This window comes from Atractosteus spatula, chromosome 3, assembly GCF_055471065.1.
Source record: "Atractosteus spatula isolate fAtrSpa1 chromosome 3, fAtrSpa1.hap1, whole genome shotgun sequence".
NCBI classification, from domain to species: domain Eukaryota; kingdom Metazoa; phylum Chordata; class Actinopteri; order Semionotiformes; family Lepisosteidae; genus Atractosteus; species Atractosteus spatula.
Window position 1 is genome coordinate 57,759,071 of NC_142708.1, and position 19,484 is coordinate 57,778,554.

Below are 19,484 nucleotides of genomic sequence, written 5' to 3' on the forward strand. Positions count from 1 at the left end.
CAGTTAGTAATACAGCGCTGCAGGGGGTTGCATACTGTTTAGTAGTCACACCGTTGTTGTTTTTTTGCATTTGTGTGGTTAGCAAACCCTGTTAAGCAGAGTAACATAAGGGGTTTATCACAAATTTGTTTAAGGTAAGTTAATTATTTGAGTAGGTTTTATTTCTTAAAAATGTAATCACATTTTGAGCTGTATCTCTTGAATTCTGCATTTCTAAATTGTGGATCTCAATTTCTATTGTTCTTGGGGGGGAGCAAAGCTGATATTCTTTAGGATTTAGAATTTATGTTCTGTTTTCAGAGTTCAGTTTTGATTAAGCGCTTTTATTTTCAATATTTTACAGTTTGGACAATACTATGCTACAACCTAATTCAGTTTTTTTTATTAGGAGTAAAGTATATAGAGGTAAATATTGCTAGTAGACAAATGCTTGTCCTGCTTTCGGTTTGTACTAAATGTTGTATTGAAAATTAGAAACATGTTATCTTTTTATAATGATGCTAACGATCTGTGCTAAGTGCCACTAGAACTGTTTAAATTACAACTTCTTCCTATTGAAGATATCATACTCAGGTTTGATATACAGTAAATGTTAAATTAAATTTACCACGTCGTAGAATTTTTCCTTTCACTTCTCTGTTTGAACTCAGTCTTTTAAATTGCGTGTAACATTAGGCTAAACATTATGTTAAACAGTTACACAAAAACTATTCGTCTAAATGAACATCTAGACTACCGATTTCTAGCTCAATTTAATTGAAGCAAGTAAATCAAAAAGCACGGTGCTTACTAAACGAAGACCATTCTTGTTGGAGAATCTCAAGTACCTACGCTTGAAACCAGGTTCGTGAAGATCTGGAAACGTAGTTCTCTTACAATGTATTTTATACCGTAAGACCTTTTTTCAAGCAACTTGTTTTTGACGGTAACACACGGGTTTTTCCCTAAGATTTAGCATTCACACCAAGGCTTTACATGTTTACAAGTACATTTTCGAGTTTTTCTTGAATTTGATTAGCTTTATTGGTGATTCGCAGCATTTCAATTTCAAATACGATTACATTAAATTAGTCATGGCTTTCCCCACTTAACATCTTTTCCGAGTTGAGTGGAATAATGAGGTTAGCTTGGTGGAAAACAGGAACAGAGTATTGTACTTTTTATGTGTATATACTTGATACAGATAAAAATTGATTCCGTTCTAATTTTCCTATTTGCATAACGTTGCTGTAACTATATAGCCTGTTGGTATTCCTCAATGTTTTTATTGGAAAGTATAAAAGGTTATTTTATACGTTCAGTAATTAACAAAATAACACCAATTTAACTGGCATTATTTATAACAACTTGTCTCTTGTAGCCACTCTTTGAAGTAAAAAAAACTTGTTTGTATACTATACACTTTTTGCTGTGTAAGGCGGAATTGTTTGACAACGGGTAAAAAATTTGCTCAGTTCTGTCCAAGAGTCCAGCAGGTTGGATTACAGTGCCACATGGGCAAAGTTGTATTATACTACTGACCTTTGCTTTCCGTGTCATGTAACCAGTGTCAAGGATCTAGGGATCCTAAGCATTTACTTGTCAGATAATTTGTGAAATTTCGTCTGTTTCTAAGAGTTACAGGTAGGTACCTTGGTTTAAGCATGTCCAGATTTTAAATTAGTTAAGATGTAATTTCATATGATAATCAGCCATTTGTGAAAAGGTTCCTCAGTTGCATGACTACATTGTGCAACATCTCTATACTATTGATGATAGTGGCATACTTATCATGATCAGGGCGTTTCATTATCCTTATCCTTAAATGTTCTAGCATAGATAGGTATAGAATATTTAGGTTTGGGTTGCATAACCGTTATGTCCTGTAACTGACCATTGCCATCTTTCCTTTTTAATGCGTTAGGTGTTGAATATCTTACGATTGTAGCTATTTTAGAAAAGGTTTGACTCTGTAACTATATGAGCTATTGAATACATCTTAATTTTTTTTTCTATGAAACACTGCACTAAAGTGAAAAGGTGCATGTGCTCGTTCTTGCCATTAGGTGGCATCAGTGGACCTTTTTCTACAATCGTATTTGAAGGATTAGGCTAGCATACCCGTGAAAGTTCGTTTGGTTTTCTGTGATTTTGAAAATGGTTTCTTGATGGTACTGAAGATGTGAAGCACTCAAAATAGTTGCACATCCTTCATTAGTTGTCCTTTGTTCTAGATCTTTGGGCTATACTGTTTATTTCTGAGCAGAATAGGTTAAGCAAAGTGCTACTTGGATAACTCTGTAAGTAGAGGGGCTTGGGGGAAGCAAAGGTTTACATAACCCAGCCATGTTAGATCTTAAGTAAAATTTGTCCCAAGCATCTGACCCCATTTTTGTACAAAACCAACCTTTCTTCAAGGCTTGATGAGGGAAGATAGGTGATGTATTATTCCAGTGACCCACCTTTAATGGCAATTCTGAGTCACCAGTTTCATTTTTTAATCGCAATGAACCAACAGTATACTTTGCAACTGCTTGTACTGAATTGCTTCTATACAGTAAATCCCATTGTTTATACAATGCTGAGCTCTCAAATGAAACAATGTTAATTTGTAACCATTACTGCCATTTTTAAAGGCCATTTAACTGTATCCAATCGTAAAACCATCTTCTGTCCTGCTTTGAAACTTTTGATGTCTTCTGTTGATAATTCTCTTTTCTGCTATGCAGAAGCTGCAGAAAAAAACATGAGGTACAGTAGCTTTGGCAGTGACTTTAAGTTGGATGCAAAGATGATTAAAGAATGGCGAAAAGTCCAGTTCACATTTAGGTAATTTGACATGCAAGTTTCTTTTGTTAGCAATGGATGCTTTTCATGATTTTGAGGACAAATTGAACAGATCGAAAACCTTGAATGAGCCATATCTTAAGTATTTATTTCATTCATTTTTTTATGAACATCTATAATGAGTGTTAAAGGAATGTGATGTCTTAAACTGGTTATTTCAAGGTAGTATTACATTCATCCCGCAGCCCTTGCCTTATTTTGTTTCTGTTATGTAATTTGTTACAGAGGTCATGAAGTAACTGCTAAAAGAGAACCTTTGTCCTTTGTGAGCTACAGTTGTTAAAGTCATAAAGGTTTTTTTAATGCCACCTTGTGAAAATATAGTACACTAAGCTTTTCCACTTGTTTTCTCTTTGGCAAAACATTTATTTTGGAGTTGAGTCTTAATGCTTTTGGTGGTCAGCTGTGACTTACCTACTGGTGCTATATCTTGTCTGTCGAAATCCAGATTGTGAGGATAATTATCAATGCATAAGTTGAGCCTTCATGTCCAGCACTCTCAGGACCTGACTGCTGCAAAATCACAGAAGGGCAATACTGTACATTAGGGAGCCCATTTCTATTTTTATTTCGATGAGAAAAATAAACAAATTTCCTAGCTCTGTTTAGTTGTGTGTGGCTATAACAATAACACTGTACTTAAGCCTCTGCCTAGCCAAGGTACGCAAAGGTTACTGGCTTGCTTCATAAAGTTTGCTACTCAGTTTTACTGTACTGACCGAAGGAAATAGATTTTTACTTGGCAGCATTTCAGGTGAGAACATCTCCATACTGATGTAGATTTAACCTGTAATAAACTAAATCTTTATTTCTTCATAAAATTTTTAGATGACCCTATGTGATAAAGCTTTAATAAAGCACAAAGTAATGTGCCCTTCTCCAGTTTTTTCTGTTATTGATGCATGCTTGCTGGTATCTTGGAAGAGTTTGTTTAGAAGTATATTAGGGCTAAGTAAGAGCATGGAACATGAGAGCAAGAACAGCAATAAACTTCCCTGTCTATGAACATCTTGATGTACTGTAATAGTGTCCATTTCACCCAAGATGATGTTTGCATAACAAAATCATGCTGGAATAGAGAGGTTCAGTCTCTACTGAATTTCATCACGTCTCGTCTAGCCATGAAAATTATACGAAGTAAGAGGTTCAGATTCAACCTCTTTTCATTGGTGATCGTTAATCACAGCTTACAGTATCGCATTCCTAAGGGAGAATACGAATGGCGTGAGTTACTTTTGTTTTTATTATTGGCTTCATAAAATGGGCTACGTAATTGTTTTAAGGTGCCCTTTGTTAAGCTTGCTAAATACTGAAAGTAATTAGTGGGAGTGAGTAATTATGGAACTTTAAAGTGCTATATTTCCAGGATGGATTTAGAGATGCCTTTGTGCAGGATAGAAGTGAAAGCTCTTTCAATCTGAGTGAAAACCTACAAGAATTGCTTTTTACTTGTATGGTTAATGGAATGCTTAAGTCTGGCAGTGTTTACACTTCTCCCACTCTACTCTTATAAAACCACGAATTCTAACAAAAGCAGTTATACTAATTCACAAGCCAGATGAATCGCCATCAGTGAATGTTCTGTCCTTCATGTGTAACCCCACTCAATATATAGTATAGGGCTAGATGTGGAAAACCTTGCATATTTGCTTTATAAAGTATTATAAATGGATTTTGAGACCATAAAACAAGGAAGCCAAGATGTATTCAGTTTCCTTGTTGGATAAAACATTAACTGGATTTACCATGTGAATGAGTAACAACAACCTTTTCTTGTGTAGTGTCTGAGTGTCAAAAACACAGATAACTATAACTGGTAAGTGGTATTATTAAACAGCCTTCATTATTCTTTTCTTTAATCTCCAACATCAATGTCCTTGTGCTTGTGGAAGCCTTGCATTAGCAGTAATTTTTAGTAGAAGAAGAAAAATTCCTTTTCTTCTGACCAGAAGAGATTCAGACAGCACTAGTCTGGAACCAGTTGGTTGGCACACATTTCTGAATTTCATCACTTGTCATAAAAATTATGCAATGCAAACATGACCAGTGTGTTCCTTTGAGGATTTTGCAATGCCTTTAGAAAATGGACCAGTCCTACACTTGTGGTGCATATAAAGTTTCTCCATGCCTTTTTCTGGTCTTGAAATCTGCATTGTTTCTGATGACATAGAGTACTGTATTGTGGTCTGGAGCAAAAGCTGCAAAGGTTTTTGTTGTGCAAACTACAGTATCTGCTGGATACCTGCAGTCAAAAAATTCAGGTAGAGAGATCTTGTTGTACAAATATCCTGGGTAATAGAGCACTGGCCAGCAAGTTTACAGTATGTTTATACTGTATAGTTCCATGACTTTGTAATTGTAGGTTTGTACCTTAAGCTTCTGTAAAAAGTTTGTTCTTAGACCTGCAATTTCCTTAGATGTTCAGTACTGACTTACACAAAGTGTATATTATCCCGTATATTAGACCTGTGTTTTTTTTCTTTTTAGTGATTCTGCAAGATGTCTGTCAATGGTGTTGAGCACCCAGCTGAGGATCATATACATCCTTCTAATGGAGTTCATCCAGATATTCTGGAAAACAAGTCTGACAGGTGAGGTCTGCATTTCATGTCTTAAAATTGTTCTGGAACACTTAGGATTTTTCTTGTCTTTTAAGATGTCTTTAAAGCACAGAGATGTTGCATTGTTTTGGAGATATTCAGCATACAGGTAAATAAACAAAAGACTCAACTAATTATTTTCCATTTCATTAATTTGTATTGAATCTGTGGAAATTGACCTGTGGCTTTTATTGTTGTCTTTAATCACATGCATCGAAATATTAGGCCTGCATATTAAAATTGTTTGTAGTTAGACCTTCAAATGCTGCATGGAGGTTAATTCTATGCTTTTTAGTTTTGTAGATATCTCGCCTTTTGTGAAAGATGTACCTGGAAGCCCTTTTACAATGAACTCTGGTTCTTTTAGTGATTTCAAGGTCACAACCAATAGAAGCTATCCCTATATTGCCATTAATGGGGGAAATTCTCTTGCCCATCAAGAGGGTGAAAAGAAAGCTGGTGTATATTTGGAAGTAAAGAACGACGCATCCTTTCTGGAAAAACATGACGTTAACTCTTCAACTCTGGCAGAGGAATTGGAGAATGGGAAGTGGGCAAATAATCTGGAAGCCCGGGGTTCGGTAGTTGAATTGAAGTCAATGCCACCACTAGAAACGCCCCAGAAGAGTAATGCGCACATACCATGCTCAACCCCCAAAGTTTCTCAGGTAGATTTTGCAGAGGACCAAGAAAACGACTTGTTACTGGAGTTCCCTGCTGGCATAGAAACAACCTGGAAGCCAAAACAGGATATTTCCTCAAATAGTCACCACATTGACGTGTCAGCAGCACTGCGGTTAGAAGGTCCTCCACCACCAGGGTCACCCAGATCTCCAGGACCAGAAGGACCTTCACTGGGCAGAGGTAAACAACTTGGCTGTGATTTATGGTGGTTGGAGTTGATACAAGGGAAGAAGTATGACTGGAGCTCAGACAAGGGACTGTTCATTTTAAATTGTTTTGATCACTTAAGTCTTCAGTTTCATGATTTGACTATTAAAAATGGGGAGAGCTTTTAGCTTGAGGCAATTAAAATATAAAAATATGGAATACAAAAACTGTTTGGAATACCCAGTTAAATTCTTGTCTTTAAGTTGCTAGTTGATACTCCTCTGTTGTCTTCCTGTAGTCTGTATTCCTTGATATCTACCCAGAAAGTTGGATTTGTTGTAGATTAAATTTTCAGGTAATTTCAGCCATTGGAACTGGCTTTTGTTTTTGGAATTATTTTTGGATTTATCACCAGTTGACCCGATCAGAAATTTTTAAAGTTCCCAGAGTTTTCTTAAAAACTAGAATAATTAGAATGTACTTGGTGCGTTTCTTACATTTCTTCTAGAAAGCATTTATGGAAGACATTAATTTATTACTCACTGGTATCAGCTGGAAAATTTAGCATTGCAATTTGGTGCTCTAATCCTTCAATATACGGTGACCTTTTACCTACTGTAATACTTGGAGGGACAATGGTTGTTTTTTTAAGCTTCATTAACATCATGGTGATATTTTTATTTAACTGCTCTGTTTTTGTGAATCAAAGTACTAATTTAGAATCAAGAATTTACTCCAATGAAGAAGGCTTTAGACTTTATAGATGTCCAATTTTGAATATGCGTCTACTGTACTGTATGTTTAGAATTCCTCACTGTGCTGTGCCTTGTTGGAAACTACATTCTTTCCCTTCTCTGGATGTATTTTTGTAACATGATCTACTTTGAGCTCTTTTATGTAATAAGTTGAGTCTGTGCACTTTCAAGGTGTGACACTGTTCTCTGCAGGTGACTTTCTTGTTTGTGACAAGAGACGACACTGTGGATTAAAACGTCCTCTTAAAAGGAAAGGGGGAGTTTTGCTTTGGTTTGTCTTAGTAGCTTTTTGGAATCTTTTAAAAGTTTCTGTGGGATTATTGGAGAACTAAAGGTAACTGACTCATGAAGTGCTGCCCTTGTTCTGGCTTTCCCCCAGAAGGGATATCTCTGGATGAAGCAGTATCTGCCCGGGGGAACCCGGTCTTGGCCCCTGCGGAGAAGCTGTGGAGCTACACCCGGGAGGAGGCGGTGAAGCTGAGGATATGCGAGTCTGGGCCAGGGTCTGAGGACCCAGTGACTATCGGTCAGATGTTCCAGCAGGTGGTAGAGCGACATGGAGACCATCCTGCTCTCTGTGCCAAGACTGATGGTGAATGGGAGATTCTGACTTATAAGGAATATTACCAGCAGTGTAGAAGTGCCGCAAAGAGCTTTCTTAAGGTACTGTATGTTTCCTTTTCAAACATTTCTCTGAAGTTTGGGGGGGCTGGCTGTAGTCCTGCAGTTTTGTGATTAGTAGTCTTTCAGTTCCGGAAACTGACTATTAATTTGATCCAAGCTTTTTCCAAAAGCAGCTAATATTTGTGCCCGTTTCTTCAGAAAAATGATCAGCTGCGTAAATTGGAGTGAAATATCTTGCTTGAGTTACTGCATCGGTGCCCCATCCATGATTTTGAGCAGTCTTGAAGTTCCAAGTCGAGATATCCACTGGGTCATCCTTCTTAGCCCCCTACATCAGGGTGTATGCTGGATAGAACTACTCTAGCAAATCTTTTTTTAAAACATATATATGAATGTTCTCACATTCAACTCTTGAGAGCCAATTGAGGTAGTCAAAGCATGTAAATTCATATTTCAAGCATTTTGCTTCTACAAATGCTTTAATTCATGTGACAGTTTTTGTATTATACTCCACACAAGACTAGATCGAAAGTACTGACTTTAGTTTAAATCTTAAGTAACCTTTAGTGCATTACTTTAAAAAAAAATACACATGAATGCAAGCATTGCAAAATATTCAGTATCACCTTAGTATTCTCTGCAGTGATAGAAACCTCCAGCCACAGTTTCAGTAGTGTCCATGAATACTGAAATCTAGCACTTGGGTGTGGCTTGGTTTTAGGATCTAGTTTCACACTCTGACAAAAGTCTACATGATGTAGTTAAACTTTGGAAAAAAATAAACCTCTCAATAGGATGGACTTTAGTTGCTACCATTCTTTATTTCTGTACTTTTTTTTCTTACAGCTGGGTCTGGAACGTTACCGAGGTGTTGGTATTCTAGGGTTCAACTCACCAGAGTGGTTTATTGCCAATATTGGAGCAATTTTGGCAGGGTAAGAACAGTAGCTTTAGAATTAGTGTTTTTTTCAAATAAATATTAGTTTTATTTAACAATCGACATGGCTTCACTTATGTACAGTATTAATGGTTTGGTACTTACATTGAAAATTGTTACCGATATTTAACCATGTGTAAATTATCTGTATACTGTACTGTATATAGCACAAGTACAACAAATATATAATTAAGAGCTTGTAGAAAATTATATGTGCTTACACCTACAGCAATTGACTAATTTGCCAGTATTTTGTTTCATCATCAACCCAGTCATTGGTATTTGTTTGGCTAGGTAGGATAACTTCTGGACCATCTGCACAACTTACACAAGAGGTTAAACGTTTTTGGCTACAGGGCAGAATGCCCATATCCATTTTTTTTCTTATTCTTTTTACAACTTGTTCTTTGTAGTATTAAGGTGCTTTTTGGAATGCAAGTGAAATCAAGTGAACTGTTTTATTTGCAGTGAGATTTAAACTGTTTTCTTGAAGGAAACATTTGAGTTACAGCATGATGGTTTTGTTTTTACAATTAGTAAAGGCTGAGGGGAATCCAAGAAAACCTGCAGTTCATCCAGACACATTTAAATATTTTTTTCATCAAACTCAAAGGTTCTAAGCAAGGGCTGTAGTTTAGATGATAAGTGAATCTTAGATTGTTCAGCCTTGTCATGAAAAATCTTCCACCTGGCTGGGACGCCTGCTCCAGACCACAAATGTTCCATAACATATTTTCCATTGTTATGACTGAAAAGAATTAACCTCTTCAAATTAGACATTCTCTTGAGTCCATGAATTATTCTTGTTACTTTCTGAACAGTATTCATTTCTAGATTTACCAGTGTGTTGTAACATTTGATCATAACAACCCTAGAGCACATTTTTTTGCTATTTTTCCAAAATCTTTTTTTTTTTCCTTGGACATGGAAGAACCCATTTTTCATCACCTGCATAGTGTGTAGTGTTCATGCATCTTAGTTGAATCACTTTGCACTTGCCAATAGTAAATTAATAAGACTTAAACGAATGGAAAATGGAAAAAATGTATTTCCTATTTTTGTGTTTTCGGCAATTTAAACTAGTTAACTGCTACTGTAACTATCCCAGAATCTAAATTGATAGGTCAGCCCAATTCTGGCTATACAGTACACCAATCACTGCTTAAATCTGCCCAATTGGAGTTTGTCCCTTAAGACATACTGCTTCTTGCTTTTTTAACTACTTCTCAATCTACGTGCATACATTACTTTGAATTGAAAAGGATTTAACTTTTTTTTGAAAACATAAATATAGCAAATGCTCTAGCATTCTCAGTTGTACTTGCTTATTTGAAGCAAGTCAATCATTTCTAAATTACTTTGTTTACAGAAACGGCAAAATATGTATAAAACCAAACTGGTGCGTAGTTCCTTGGTTAAGATGTCACCCTTCTGGATGACATTGTTCAAGTTACAGTTCTCCAATATGGGAGGACTGTTCCCATTCAAAGTGAGAAGTGAAATATTCTAGCTAGGGGTGAATGGACAACATCCTTTATTACCCAGCTCAGTTGTACTTGAGGAAAAGTCATTTAATCTCTTCAAATTAGTCATTCCATTAGACTCTAGAAATGTCTTACAGGGACTGGGTCATCTTAAAATCTCAGTGTCTGTTATGTTCAGAATTACTCTATACTGTATGTATTATGTACTGTATGTATTTGTGAATTAGGAAGGAAAAAGTGAGACCTGTTAAACTTAGGCTTCCTCTACTCTCTACTACAAAAGATAAGATTTTTTTTTGTTCTTAGGGGCCTTGCAGTTGGCATATACACAACCAACTCTCCAGAAGCCTGTCAATATGTGGCCCATAACTGTGAAGCTAATGTACTTGTTGTAGAGAATCGGAAGCAACTGGAAAAAATCCTGAAGGTTGGTTTTGTCACTTGTCTCCCATTTTTTTCATACTGGGATTCTTATCAGTTTGCTCTTGCTTACGTGGAATACTAAGGTTTAGTTTTACATTTTTGTAGTGGTAAGTAGAAGTGAAAAATGAGTTTGATATTTTCATTAGTTTCCCACTGATTTACTGTACCATCTCTCCCTTTCAGGTTAAAGACCAGCTCCCTCACTTGAAAGCTATTGTTCAGTACAAGGATGAACTGGAAGAAAAGCTGCCAAACCTTTACACGGTAGAGTGTGACCTGGAGTCTAAATTGAAAAATAAGTTTGGAAATAGTTTTGCTTTTCAAGCTTAAGTTTAAACTAGTCTTACTAAAGCTTTTTCTGTGTACAGAAGATTCAGCTTTAAATCAAGCATTCAACTGAAGGATGAATGAATTTTCAGTGTGGCCTTCCACATACAAGATTTGTAGGCTTTATTGAAGGTCGTACCTGTATATCATTCAAATGAGCAAGTGCCTTCCTAATTTCTTACAGTACTTCAAGAAAATATTACTTCAAGATTACTGGGGAAGGCTCCTGAAAATGTGAATGCCCACTACAGAACAGCTTAAAAAATAAATTTTTATAGTCACTTTTTACGTTTCTTTTCTGCAGTGGAAAGAATTCCTGGAGCTGGGGGAAGATGTCCCCGATGAAGATCTTGATGAGATCAGTAACTCCCAGAAGGCCAATCAGTGCTGTACTCTCATTTACACCTCAGGCACTACAGGCCAGCCCAAAGGAGTCATGCTGAGCCATGACAATGTGAGTGCTGGTAGTGAGGGTTATAATCCATAGGATCTCCTCCACTGTGGGATGATCTTTGCTAACCTGGATCATAGATGAAGAACCTACAGTATTTTACAGCCTTCAGGCATGAGCTTTCTTTTCAACTTAGTGATAGGTTTCTTCAAGTATACAAACCTACACTTGTCTAAAATAAGTTACAATGTGTGCAAACACGGGTAAATATTTTCTTAGTAGACTGCGCTCCCACAATAATTTAGCAATGACCCACACAGAATTTCAGTATATTGACACTCAATGTACAGTATGAAGAACCATGCTGGTATTTAGCTGCTTCAAAACATTTAATTACTCAGATTTTTCCCGTGTAAGTGTATCTTTTTAGGATTGTATGATTTTTGTGGTTTCTTTTGCGACATCCTTTGAGTCTTCTTTTTGTGAGCAAAGTTCTTGGATATATTAAACAGATGTCCAATCTTATTTGATTAAAAATCATGGAAACAAGAATGTGTTCCATGATTTTATCACCATTGCCTTTGGTTAATTTTAGTTTTCAGTTGTTCAGATGTTATTTCTGCAAAATACTATGTACTATAACTGAACCTTTTAATGTCATGGACAGCTCTTTGGAGCTTCTAAAAACTGATTTCAGATTTCCAAATTCTATGGAGATGCCTGTCTGTTTGAAAAATAGTTCTCAGCCATTTACTGTATTTAATGACTGATTATTTAACTAGAAGTCAGGAGAAAATGTTCCTGAGAAACAAGTTTTGGGAACTCTATAAAAGGGAACTTAGATTCAGGTTACCATTTCTTTCTTTAGTTATTTCTCTGGATGTATTTGTAAGGTGATTTTGTGGATCAAGTTTCCTTTATGAAGACGATTAGTGGGTTGTGAAAAAGAAGTGTAATTAAAAACTGTTGTGGTTAATTATCTAGCTGACCTGGGTAGCATACGCAGCTGGAAGCATGGTGAAGCTGAAGGAGAGAACAGAAGTTGTGGTCAGTTATCTGCCTCTCAGCCACGTTGCAGCCCAGGTCAATGACATGTGGCTGGCGATGCGATTTGCAGCAACTGTGTATTTTGCAGACCCGGATGCACTGAAGGTGAACATTGGTTTTTATTTAATTCTTTCTTGCTTATATTAAATGGTAACTGGGAACTTTGAATATACAAAATTATTTTTTTAGAAAGTAAAGAACGTGATGTGGACCAAATCTAATTGGATCATGGGAAAGTCTTAATTTTGACTGACAACCACAGATTTCTTTTGCAGAAATTGTGGTGAATGCAATGTTTCTAATATGCCCTGTAATTTAATGTTATTCCTTATTCATAGATTCCTGATTAGTGTTCCACAGAACTACAGAGCTTTCAAGTTTTTTTGTAGTTGAGTTTTTTAAAATTAAATCCTTAATTGAACAATTAACATAGTATAACATTTGTTTTCAGCTTCGTAAAAGTTATACATCTTATCAAACAGCAGTTAAGGGTTTATTTGAATACAAGCTCAGAGGGAATGTCAGAACGCTTTGAGTTCTAGGATTGTAAATCACTATTAATGAAAATGGACTTAAAGTGAATTATACTTATTTTGTGACATTGTCACAATTTTTTTTAAAGTCTAATTTTTTTTGTCTTTTTATACAGGTACAGGTATAAGTTTTAAATTCCACAAAACCTTGTGGGACTCTCTCTTGTCACCAAATTCTATCACATAGATGTGCAACAAATGGCTGAATAATTTCTATCAATACTGCTATTTTTGACTGAATGTTTTAGAAAAGGTTTCTTGAAGTTAAACATTGGAAAGAATTTTTAATGAACATGTTTATTATTGCATTTTTCAGAAGATCAGCCAATTTAATCAGGGTTTTTCTATAGCCAGAATATTTAATTGGAATAAAATCTGCTTTCATCCCAAAGTAGTGGAAGAGCCACAGAGTTCAGAAAAAGAAGTGAGCCTATGGAACACACAGCACACACTAACAAGACACTACGTACCAGCTAGACCTCGCGTAATATGCTTGAGGTTCCTTTTACTGTCGCAGGAGACTGTAGTTTTACAATATTTGTAAATCGGTTTTCCCATGTTTGTGTGGGGTGTTAGGGGTCTCTGGTGAACACTCTGCGAGAGGTGCGCCCCACCAGCTTCCTGGGAGTGCCTAGGGTTTGGGAGAAGATGCAGGAGAAGATGAAGGCCGTGGGGGCAAAGTCCTCTTTTGTTAGAAGGATGGTTGCGGATTGGGCAAAGTACATTGGGCTGCAGGCTGGCTACAACTTCATGAATGGGTATGGAGGACGTACGGTATGCTTTTTTAAAAACTGCACAGGGATCAAGAATAGTACAGTAAATTAGGACAATTAAATGAACCATTAGCTTGTTTCCAGCCATCATGTACTACACCCTAATTTGTAGATGGAACCTGTTGAAATTATCCTGTGTATGTTAACTTTAATGACTGTAAAGTTACATGGTATTACTAGAAGGTTTGGCCATATGTATCTTGATTTTAATTTTACTGAAAGTCTTCACCCTGTTAAGACATTCTCCTGTGAAGATGCCATTTTTCCCCACTTACAAAGAGTCTTTAGTGGAAAGTCAGTGTGTTGCAGTTTTCATAACTACTTCATGGAAAGGTTAAATGGTTAACATGTCCCACCTTTTTCTGGATATAGAAATGAGTCGGTACCTTGGGGCTTCATGCTGGCCAACAACCTTGTGTTTAAGAAGGTGAAAGCGGCCCTGGGCCTTGACCGCTGTACCAGGTGCTTCACTGGCGCGGCCCCCATCACCAAGGACACGCTGGAATACTTCATGAGCCTCAACATCCCAGTGTTCGAGCTGTACGGCATGAGTGAGAGCACGGGCCCACACACCGTGTCCTACGAGGCTGCCTACCACCTCATGAGGTCGGTATGGGAGGGTGCTTCCTGAATACTTCAGTGGGAATTGTTAAACCTGGTCCTTGAATAAATTTTAGTTGGCTTTGGCAAACCCAAAGGCAGGTTATTTGAAACCGTAATCATCATTTTGTGGAGTGCAAGTGTTGGGGAAAGATTTAAACTTCCTAACTGTAGCAGAGCAGATTGTTTTGATCTTGAGGCCTCCTTTCACTCGTAGCCCAACCCCCTGTGTAGTCTGTATTTGGCATGAGGTGGCAGCTGTTTCCTTGGCTTTCTGTGCAACAGCAACTCTTGGGACTTTCTTGCACCTGTGAGCCTTGCAGGAAGATCAGTGAGAGGTGCCATGGGAGGTTTAAGTGTGCCCAGTATTAAATGGTCTTGATGGGTAGATATGTAGGATTTGTTTGCACAAATACTCATTCACCGTGCGAACAGAGGTTTCAGCAGTAAACTGAGGTGATAAATGGTCATTTCAAACCAAGAGGGTAAAAGTGATCCCAGGCTGTTTTGGAACTCTGTTAAAACTGATAAACAATTTCATACTGAAATTGACAATTTTTTCTGTGTAATGTCTGATCCTGTTGGGAGAGGTGGATTTGCTTGATTTACATATGTATTTCTAATTGAATTCCCAAATTCTTAAAAACCTTTTTTTTTGAGAGGTTTGTAGATTTGATTGTTTTTAAGGTTCAATTTAGTCGTTGAAGGATTTTCTTGTCTGACTCCAAGCCCAGTATTTTGTAAAGAATGCAAACTAGTGGGCTTCAGATGTTGACATGTTTACCTTGGTCTTGTTGTAAAGCTGTGGCAAAGTGATTCCTGGCTGCAGTACCAAGCTGGATAAACCTGACCAGGATGGGACCGGGGAAATCTGCTTCTGGGGGCGGCATGTGTTCATGGGTTACCTCAACATGCCCGATAAGACAGAGGAAACCCTGGACCAGGAGGGCTGGCTGCATTCTGGAGATCTGGGCAAACATGACCAGGATGGCTTTCTCTACATCACTGGCAGGATCAAAGGTATTGAACAGACTTTTCTTTTAGTGTGCATGAGTTCAACGATCCATCTGTTACCCTTCAAGCATTCATTGTACTTCTGACATGGTCTAGAACAATGCTCGAGCCATAGCTGGACCTCAATTAACTAGAGATGACCCTGGAACAGAAGTAAGGCACATTAATTTTACGTAAATTTAAGGAAATCCCAACTTCAACACTTGATTAATCTCTTAGTCTTGAAGGAAATGCTCTGTATATTAGTTTAGAACTGACTTAAACACCACTAGAAAACTCTTAACTACTGTAAAAGGCTATTCCCAGATTGCTTAAGATGGATGCAAGTGTAAGAATGTTTATTTCCTGAAGATCTAATATTCTTTTGATTAGACGTTTTTAAATCATTTCTGCTATTTTTTTCTACATGGTATATCTGAACTTTTAGGGTTACAAAACAGGCTTAATTGTACTGTATATACAATACGATTTTAGTAAGGGTTGCATGTTTTCATTGGACATTGCTACATCAGTATACAGTAAGCTTCATAAATATGCAAGTTTACCTTGTATCAGGGTACTATGGCACCTGCCATAAACATGATGTATAACTTTAAACTAAAATCACTTTTTATGTCAAAATCTGACTGAAATGTTTTGTGGCACATTTCCTTTTGAATTTTTGTACTAGCTTATAGGGCTAAATACAATCTTTGATAAATGGTTGTAAGCCTAATGTAAATGGTAAAGCATTTATAAACTGAACAGCAATGTTTTACCACCTTCAGAAACCATGCAATTAAATTTAAGTGATGTATTGAGACAAAACTAAAACAGGGGGAAAAACACTGAACTAAAACTAATGGCAAAGCTTTACTCATTATCCTCTAAAATGAACATATTACATTATTAGTATCTGACTTTAAATAAATTAGGAAATAGAATTGTTTACCAATGATAGGACACATTATAGTGCAATCTCACCTTAAAAAAAATCTGGCAATATATGGTTATTTTACATTCAAATCAATAGCTGTTGTATGATGTAATGGTTGAAATATCACTTAACCCATATTGGCCTGTCTTTTTCAAACAACCTACTGTACTGTAGTATTATCAGTCATAATCTGGTGGGATTTGTCCATTTCTAATATCAGCACAGCTGTAACTAATAAACCATGTTTAAACCATAATAACCATAATAAACCATAAACCAGTATGTTGGAAAACTGCTCAAGTGTTTCGTAATGACAAGGCACTTAAAACTGGAATGATTCAATGAACAGGTGTTAGTGCAACTATTTCTCACCATTTACAACTCTGTAGACAGAAATGAAATTGGTCAAGTGTCCGGTGTCATGGAGGCTGTTTGGAAAGGCAAAATGAGCTTCACTGTCCAGGGACTACAGATGAACACCTTGGTATAGCATGGCATGCTATATAAAAAGACCTACAGTATATGCTCATCGTGTGTTCTGGGTATCAGTGTTTGCCATCTTTATTCTGCTGTTTCCGTTCCGTTGATGTACAGAGCTGATCATCACAGCTGGAGGAGAGAATATTCCTCCAGTTCCCATAGAAGATGCTGTGAAAGAGGAGCTGCCTGTGATTAGCAATGCCATGCTGGTGGGAGACAAGCGCAAGTTCCTCTCCGTCCTGTTGACACTGAAGGTAGGCTCCAGAAGGAGTATTAACATTTGTACCATTTTTATCTTTAATTTAGAGGACATGCATGAGCTCATTCAACAGAAAATACTACTTTAAGACTTCAGTATAGATCAGCGCGTCCCCTTGTTAAATATCAGGTACTGTATTTGTCATTTTGTCAAAACAAAATTCTTTACTTTTGCATCTGGATTGGCAAACTAAAAAGAATTGCCTTCTTTCCATAAACATGTGTAGGCATTTGGTAATATACTGTAGTTTACTCAATTAAATTAAAATGAGTTTATGGTAGAGTCCGATAAAAGGTTAAACTGTTGATGCTAGAATAGACATTTCTTCACCATCAGCCTGATCAAGAGTTTCACTATAAGGTTGTGCCAGTTGGTCTTTCCACTTTAACTTTTGGAGCTGCTGTAAGTATATGTTTCTTTTGTACTAGAGCAATGTGGATGATTCTGGGGACCCCCTGGATCAACTGACCCCCCATGCCGTGGAATTCTTCAAGCAGCTGGACTGCAAAGCTACTCGGGTATCTGAGATCACAGCCAATATGAATCCCTCTGTTTTCAAAGCCATCCAGGATGGAATAGACAGGGTTAACAGCAGGGCCACTTCGAATGCACAGAAGATCCAAAAGTGGACCATCTTACAAAGAGACTTCTCCATTTCAGGGGGAGAGCTGGGTGAGTGAAAATAAGTGCTGACTTCAATTAATGTGATGTGTTGTATTCTGTATGTTTACAAGTTAAAGAGGGATTTAGCAATAAATCCCTTTTTTAAAACAACTGCATTTTTAACAAGACTTTGAAATACCCATTGAAGTCCCAGCTAAAGCAGGAAAAGAACTGAGATCTCAGTTCAATGTACAATAGAAAGTCATTGGTTGTAAGTTCAATGTTAAATAAGTAATTTTAACAGACAAATATGGGAGACCTAGTATAATCTTTAACAAAAGACGGGAGTAGTGTAGCCATAATGTACACTTTTTTTTAATGGGATGTATCCAAGTTGAACTTGGATGTGAACTGTGTAATTGTGGGTTTAAAGTCCAAAACTGTTTAGGGATTCTTCTCAGGCTGAAACAAACATTGAAATAAGACTGCTAGATGCAAATCCTCTAATGTTAGGTTACAGATCGCATGATCAGTCTGCATTCCATTTCTGAATACCTCCAATTATTTGCAACTGGTTTGGCAGGTAGGACCATACAGTAGGTGATCTTTAAAAAATGTTTTAAGGTACATGTATGACCTACTTTTGTTAAAACCCAGGTCATTTTCATAAATGTCCATTGTATTTGCAATCCTTGAAATGGAGGAGACCCATCATGATGCCGATACCTTTGGTGAAATCATGATACATCATTTAAAGAGATATACGTCTTCATAAATTGTAAGATGGAAGCTCAGAAAGCAAATGTTTATCCCTTCCTCCGTGCTGTTTTTCTAGACTATTTTAAAGGTTTTAAATTATCAATATTCTGTGGAAAAGAGGAAGGAGAGATGTGTAAACTGACTTCTTGTTTCTCTTCTCAGGTCCTACAATGAAGCTTAAAAGGCCAGTAGTGCACAAAATGTACAAAGAAGAAATTGAAAAGTTTTACACTGAGTGACTGCCAAAGGCAAAATCTAAAGAGGAATGGTGAAAATCTGGCTCTTTAAAGTAGAATGCTTTTGAAATGTGAATTCAAATGCTTTTGTTAGGATTGTTCATTTCTTAATTTTGACACAAAGCACTTATAAGTGACTACAGCATATCTGTACTTAAAATTGTCCATGTATGAAGTTTTACACCAGTAAAGAGCACTATTGTAGATATGTTTTAATGACATTCTTCAAAATACAATTGTACACATTTTCAAAATCCTTTTTTGCTGTTTTTATTAAGATCTTGCCTTTGTTGAATTAAATTCTATCACTGTCTAAAATCTGCAGTTTCTGTTTACTGAAGTATTTGTCTTAACTTCTTTAATGAAGTATAGCTCATAGCACAATTTCTTGATTTCTCACTTAAGAAAAATGCATGTTCCAAAGGGCTCCATGATCACCCTACAGTAGCAACTGTAAAGAAATATTCTTGATCCTTTAGGGATTTATTTTCAGCAGCTGAACTTTAAAGCTTGGCATTATGTAAAATTACATTTGTTTTCCTTGTTTTGTAACTAAACCTGGGCAGCGTTTAGTGTACCTATTTTCTAATAATTTCTATATACAGTTAACGTCACTTTGCCACTTATACTGCAGTTTTATTTTAAACAATCATGAAACAGTACTAGCTCCATGTTTCCATAAAAAAATCATTATTTATGATGGAACCCACTCTAGGATACAGAGGGTTCACATTTCTATAAGCTGGTCAATAACTAGTATTAAAGGCAATGTCCTTACATTTGTAATTACAAAATGGAGGCTACAGTTGAAGGGACAAAGCCAAAGATCCTCTATGGGAATAATTGTATTTGACAAGGAACACTTAGCATCTGGGAAAAGGGGCTTCCAAATTTAATGATTGCAGTTAAACTTCAAAGATTCTCCAAGAACTACATTTTTGTAATGCTCTATTAATGTAATATATATTAAAATTACCCTCAACATTCTCCATCTCCCCACACACCCATTTTGATATCTTGAATGAACAGGTGTCTGAGGTGAGCTGTATTTTTATAGTATTGTATA

General features: G+C 36.7%; 1 protein-coding gene across 4 annotated transcripts; it reads left to right on the forward strand.

Moving 5' to 3' along the window:
- LOC148838011 (long-chain-fatty-acid--CoA ligase ACSBG2-like) lies at positions 1–18,736 on the forward strand. Of its 4 annotated transcripts, none has more exons than XM_088910711.1 (15): positions 1–134; positions 5,314–5,417; positions 5,722–6,290; positions 7,392–7,675; positions 8,483–8,571; positions 10,364–10,484; positions 10,664–10,744; positions 11,112–11,261; positions 12,183–12,350; positions 13,355–13,536; positions 13,924–14,157; positions 14,954–15,171; positions 16,676–16,815; positions 17,249–17,492; positions 18,345–18,736. In XM_088910711.1, the coding sequence occupies exons 2-15, from the start codon at positions 5,326–5,328 to the stop codon at positions 18,419–18,421; spliced, it is 2,649 nt and encodes an 882-aa protein (XP_088766837.1). In that variant the 5' UTR covers positions 1–134; positions 5,314–5,325; the 3' UTR covers positions 18,422–18,736. The 4 variants fall into 4 exon arrangements, with proteins under 4 accessions (XP_088766837.1, XP_088766840.1, XP_088766838.1 ...); XM_088910714.1 differs by having other exon boundaries at positions 5,794–6,290; XM_088910712.1 differs by lacking the exon at positions 1–134 and adding an exon at positions 1,559–1,623.
- The last annotated feature ends 748 nt before the right edge of the window (positions 18,737–19,484 follow it).

Excerpts from the sequence above, each read along its gene's own strand:
- LOC148838011 (XM_088910711.1), top strand. The coding sequence starts at position 5,326 with ATGTCTGTCAATGGTGTTGAGCACCCAGCTGAGGATCATATACATCCT. Across the intron at positions 6,291-7,391 it reads AGGACCTTCACTGGGCAGAG|AAGGGATATCTCTGGATGAA; the intron begins GTAAACAACTTG and ends GCTTTCCCCCAG. Across the intron at positions 11,262-12,182 it reads TCATGCTGAGCCATGACAAT|CTGACCTGGGTAGCATACGC; the intron begins GTGAGTGCTGGT and ends TTAATTATCTAG.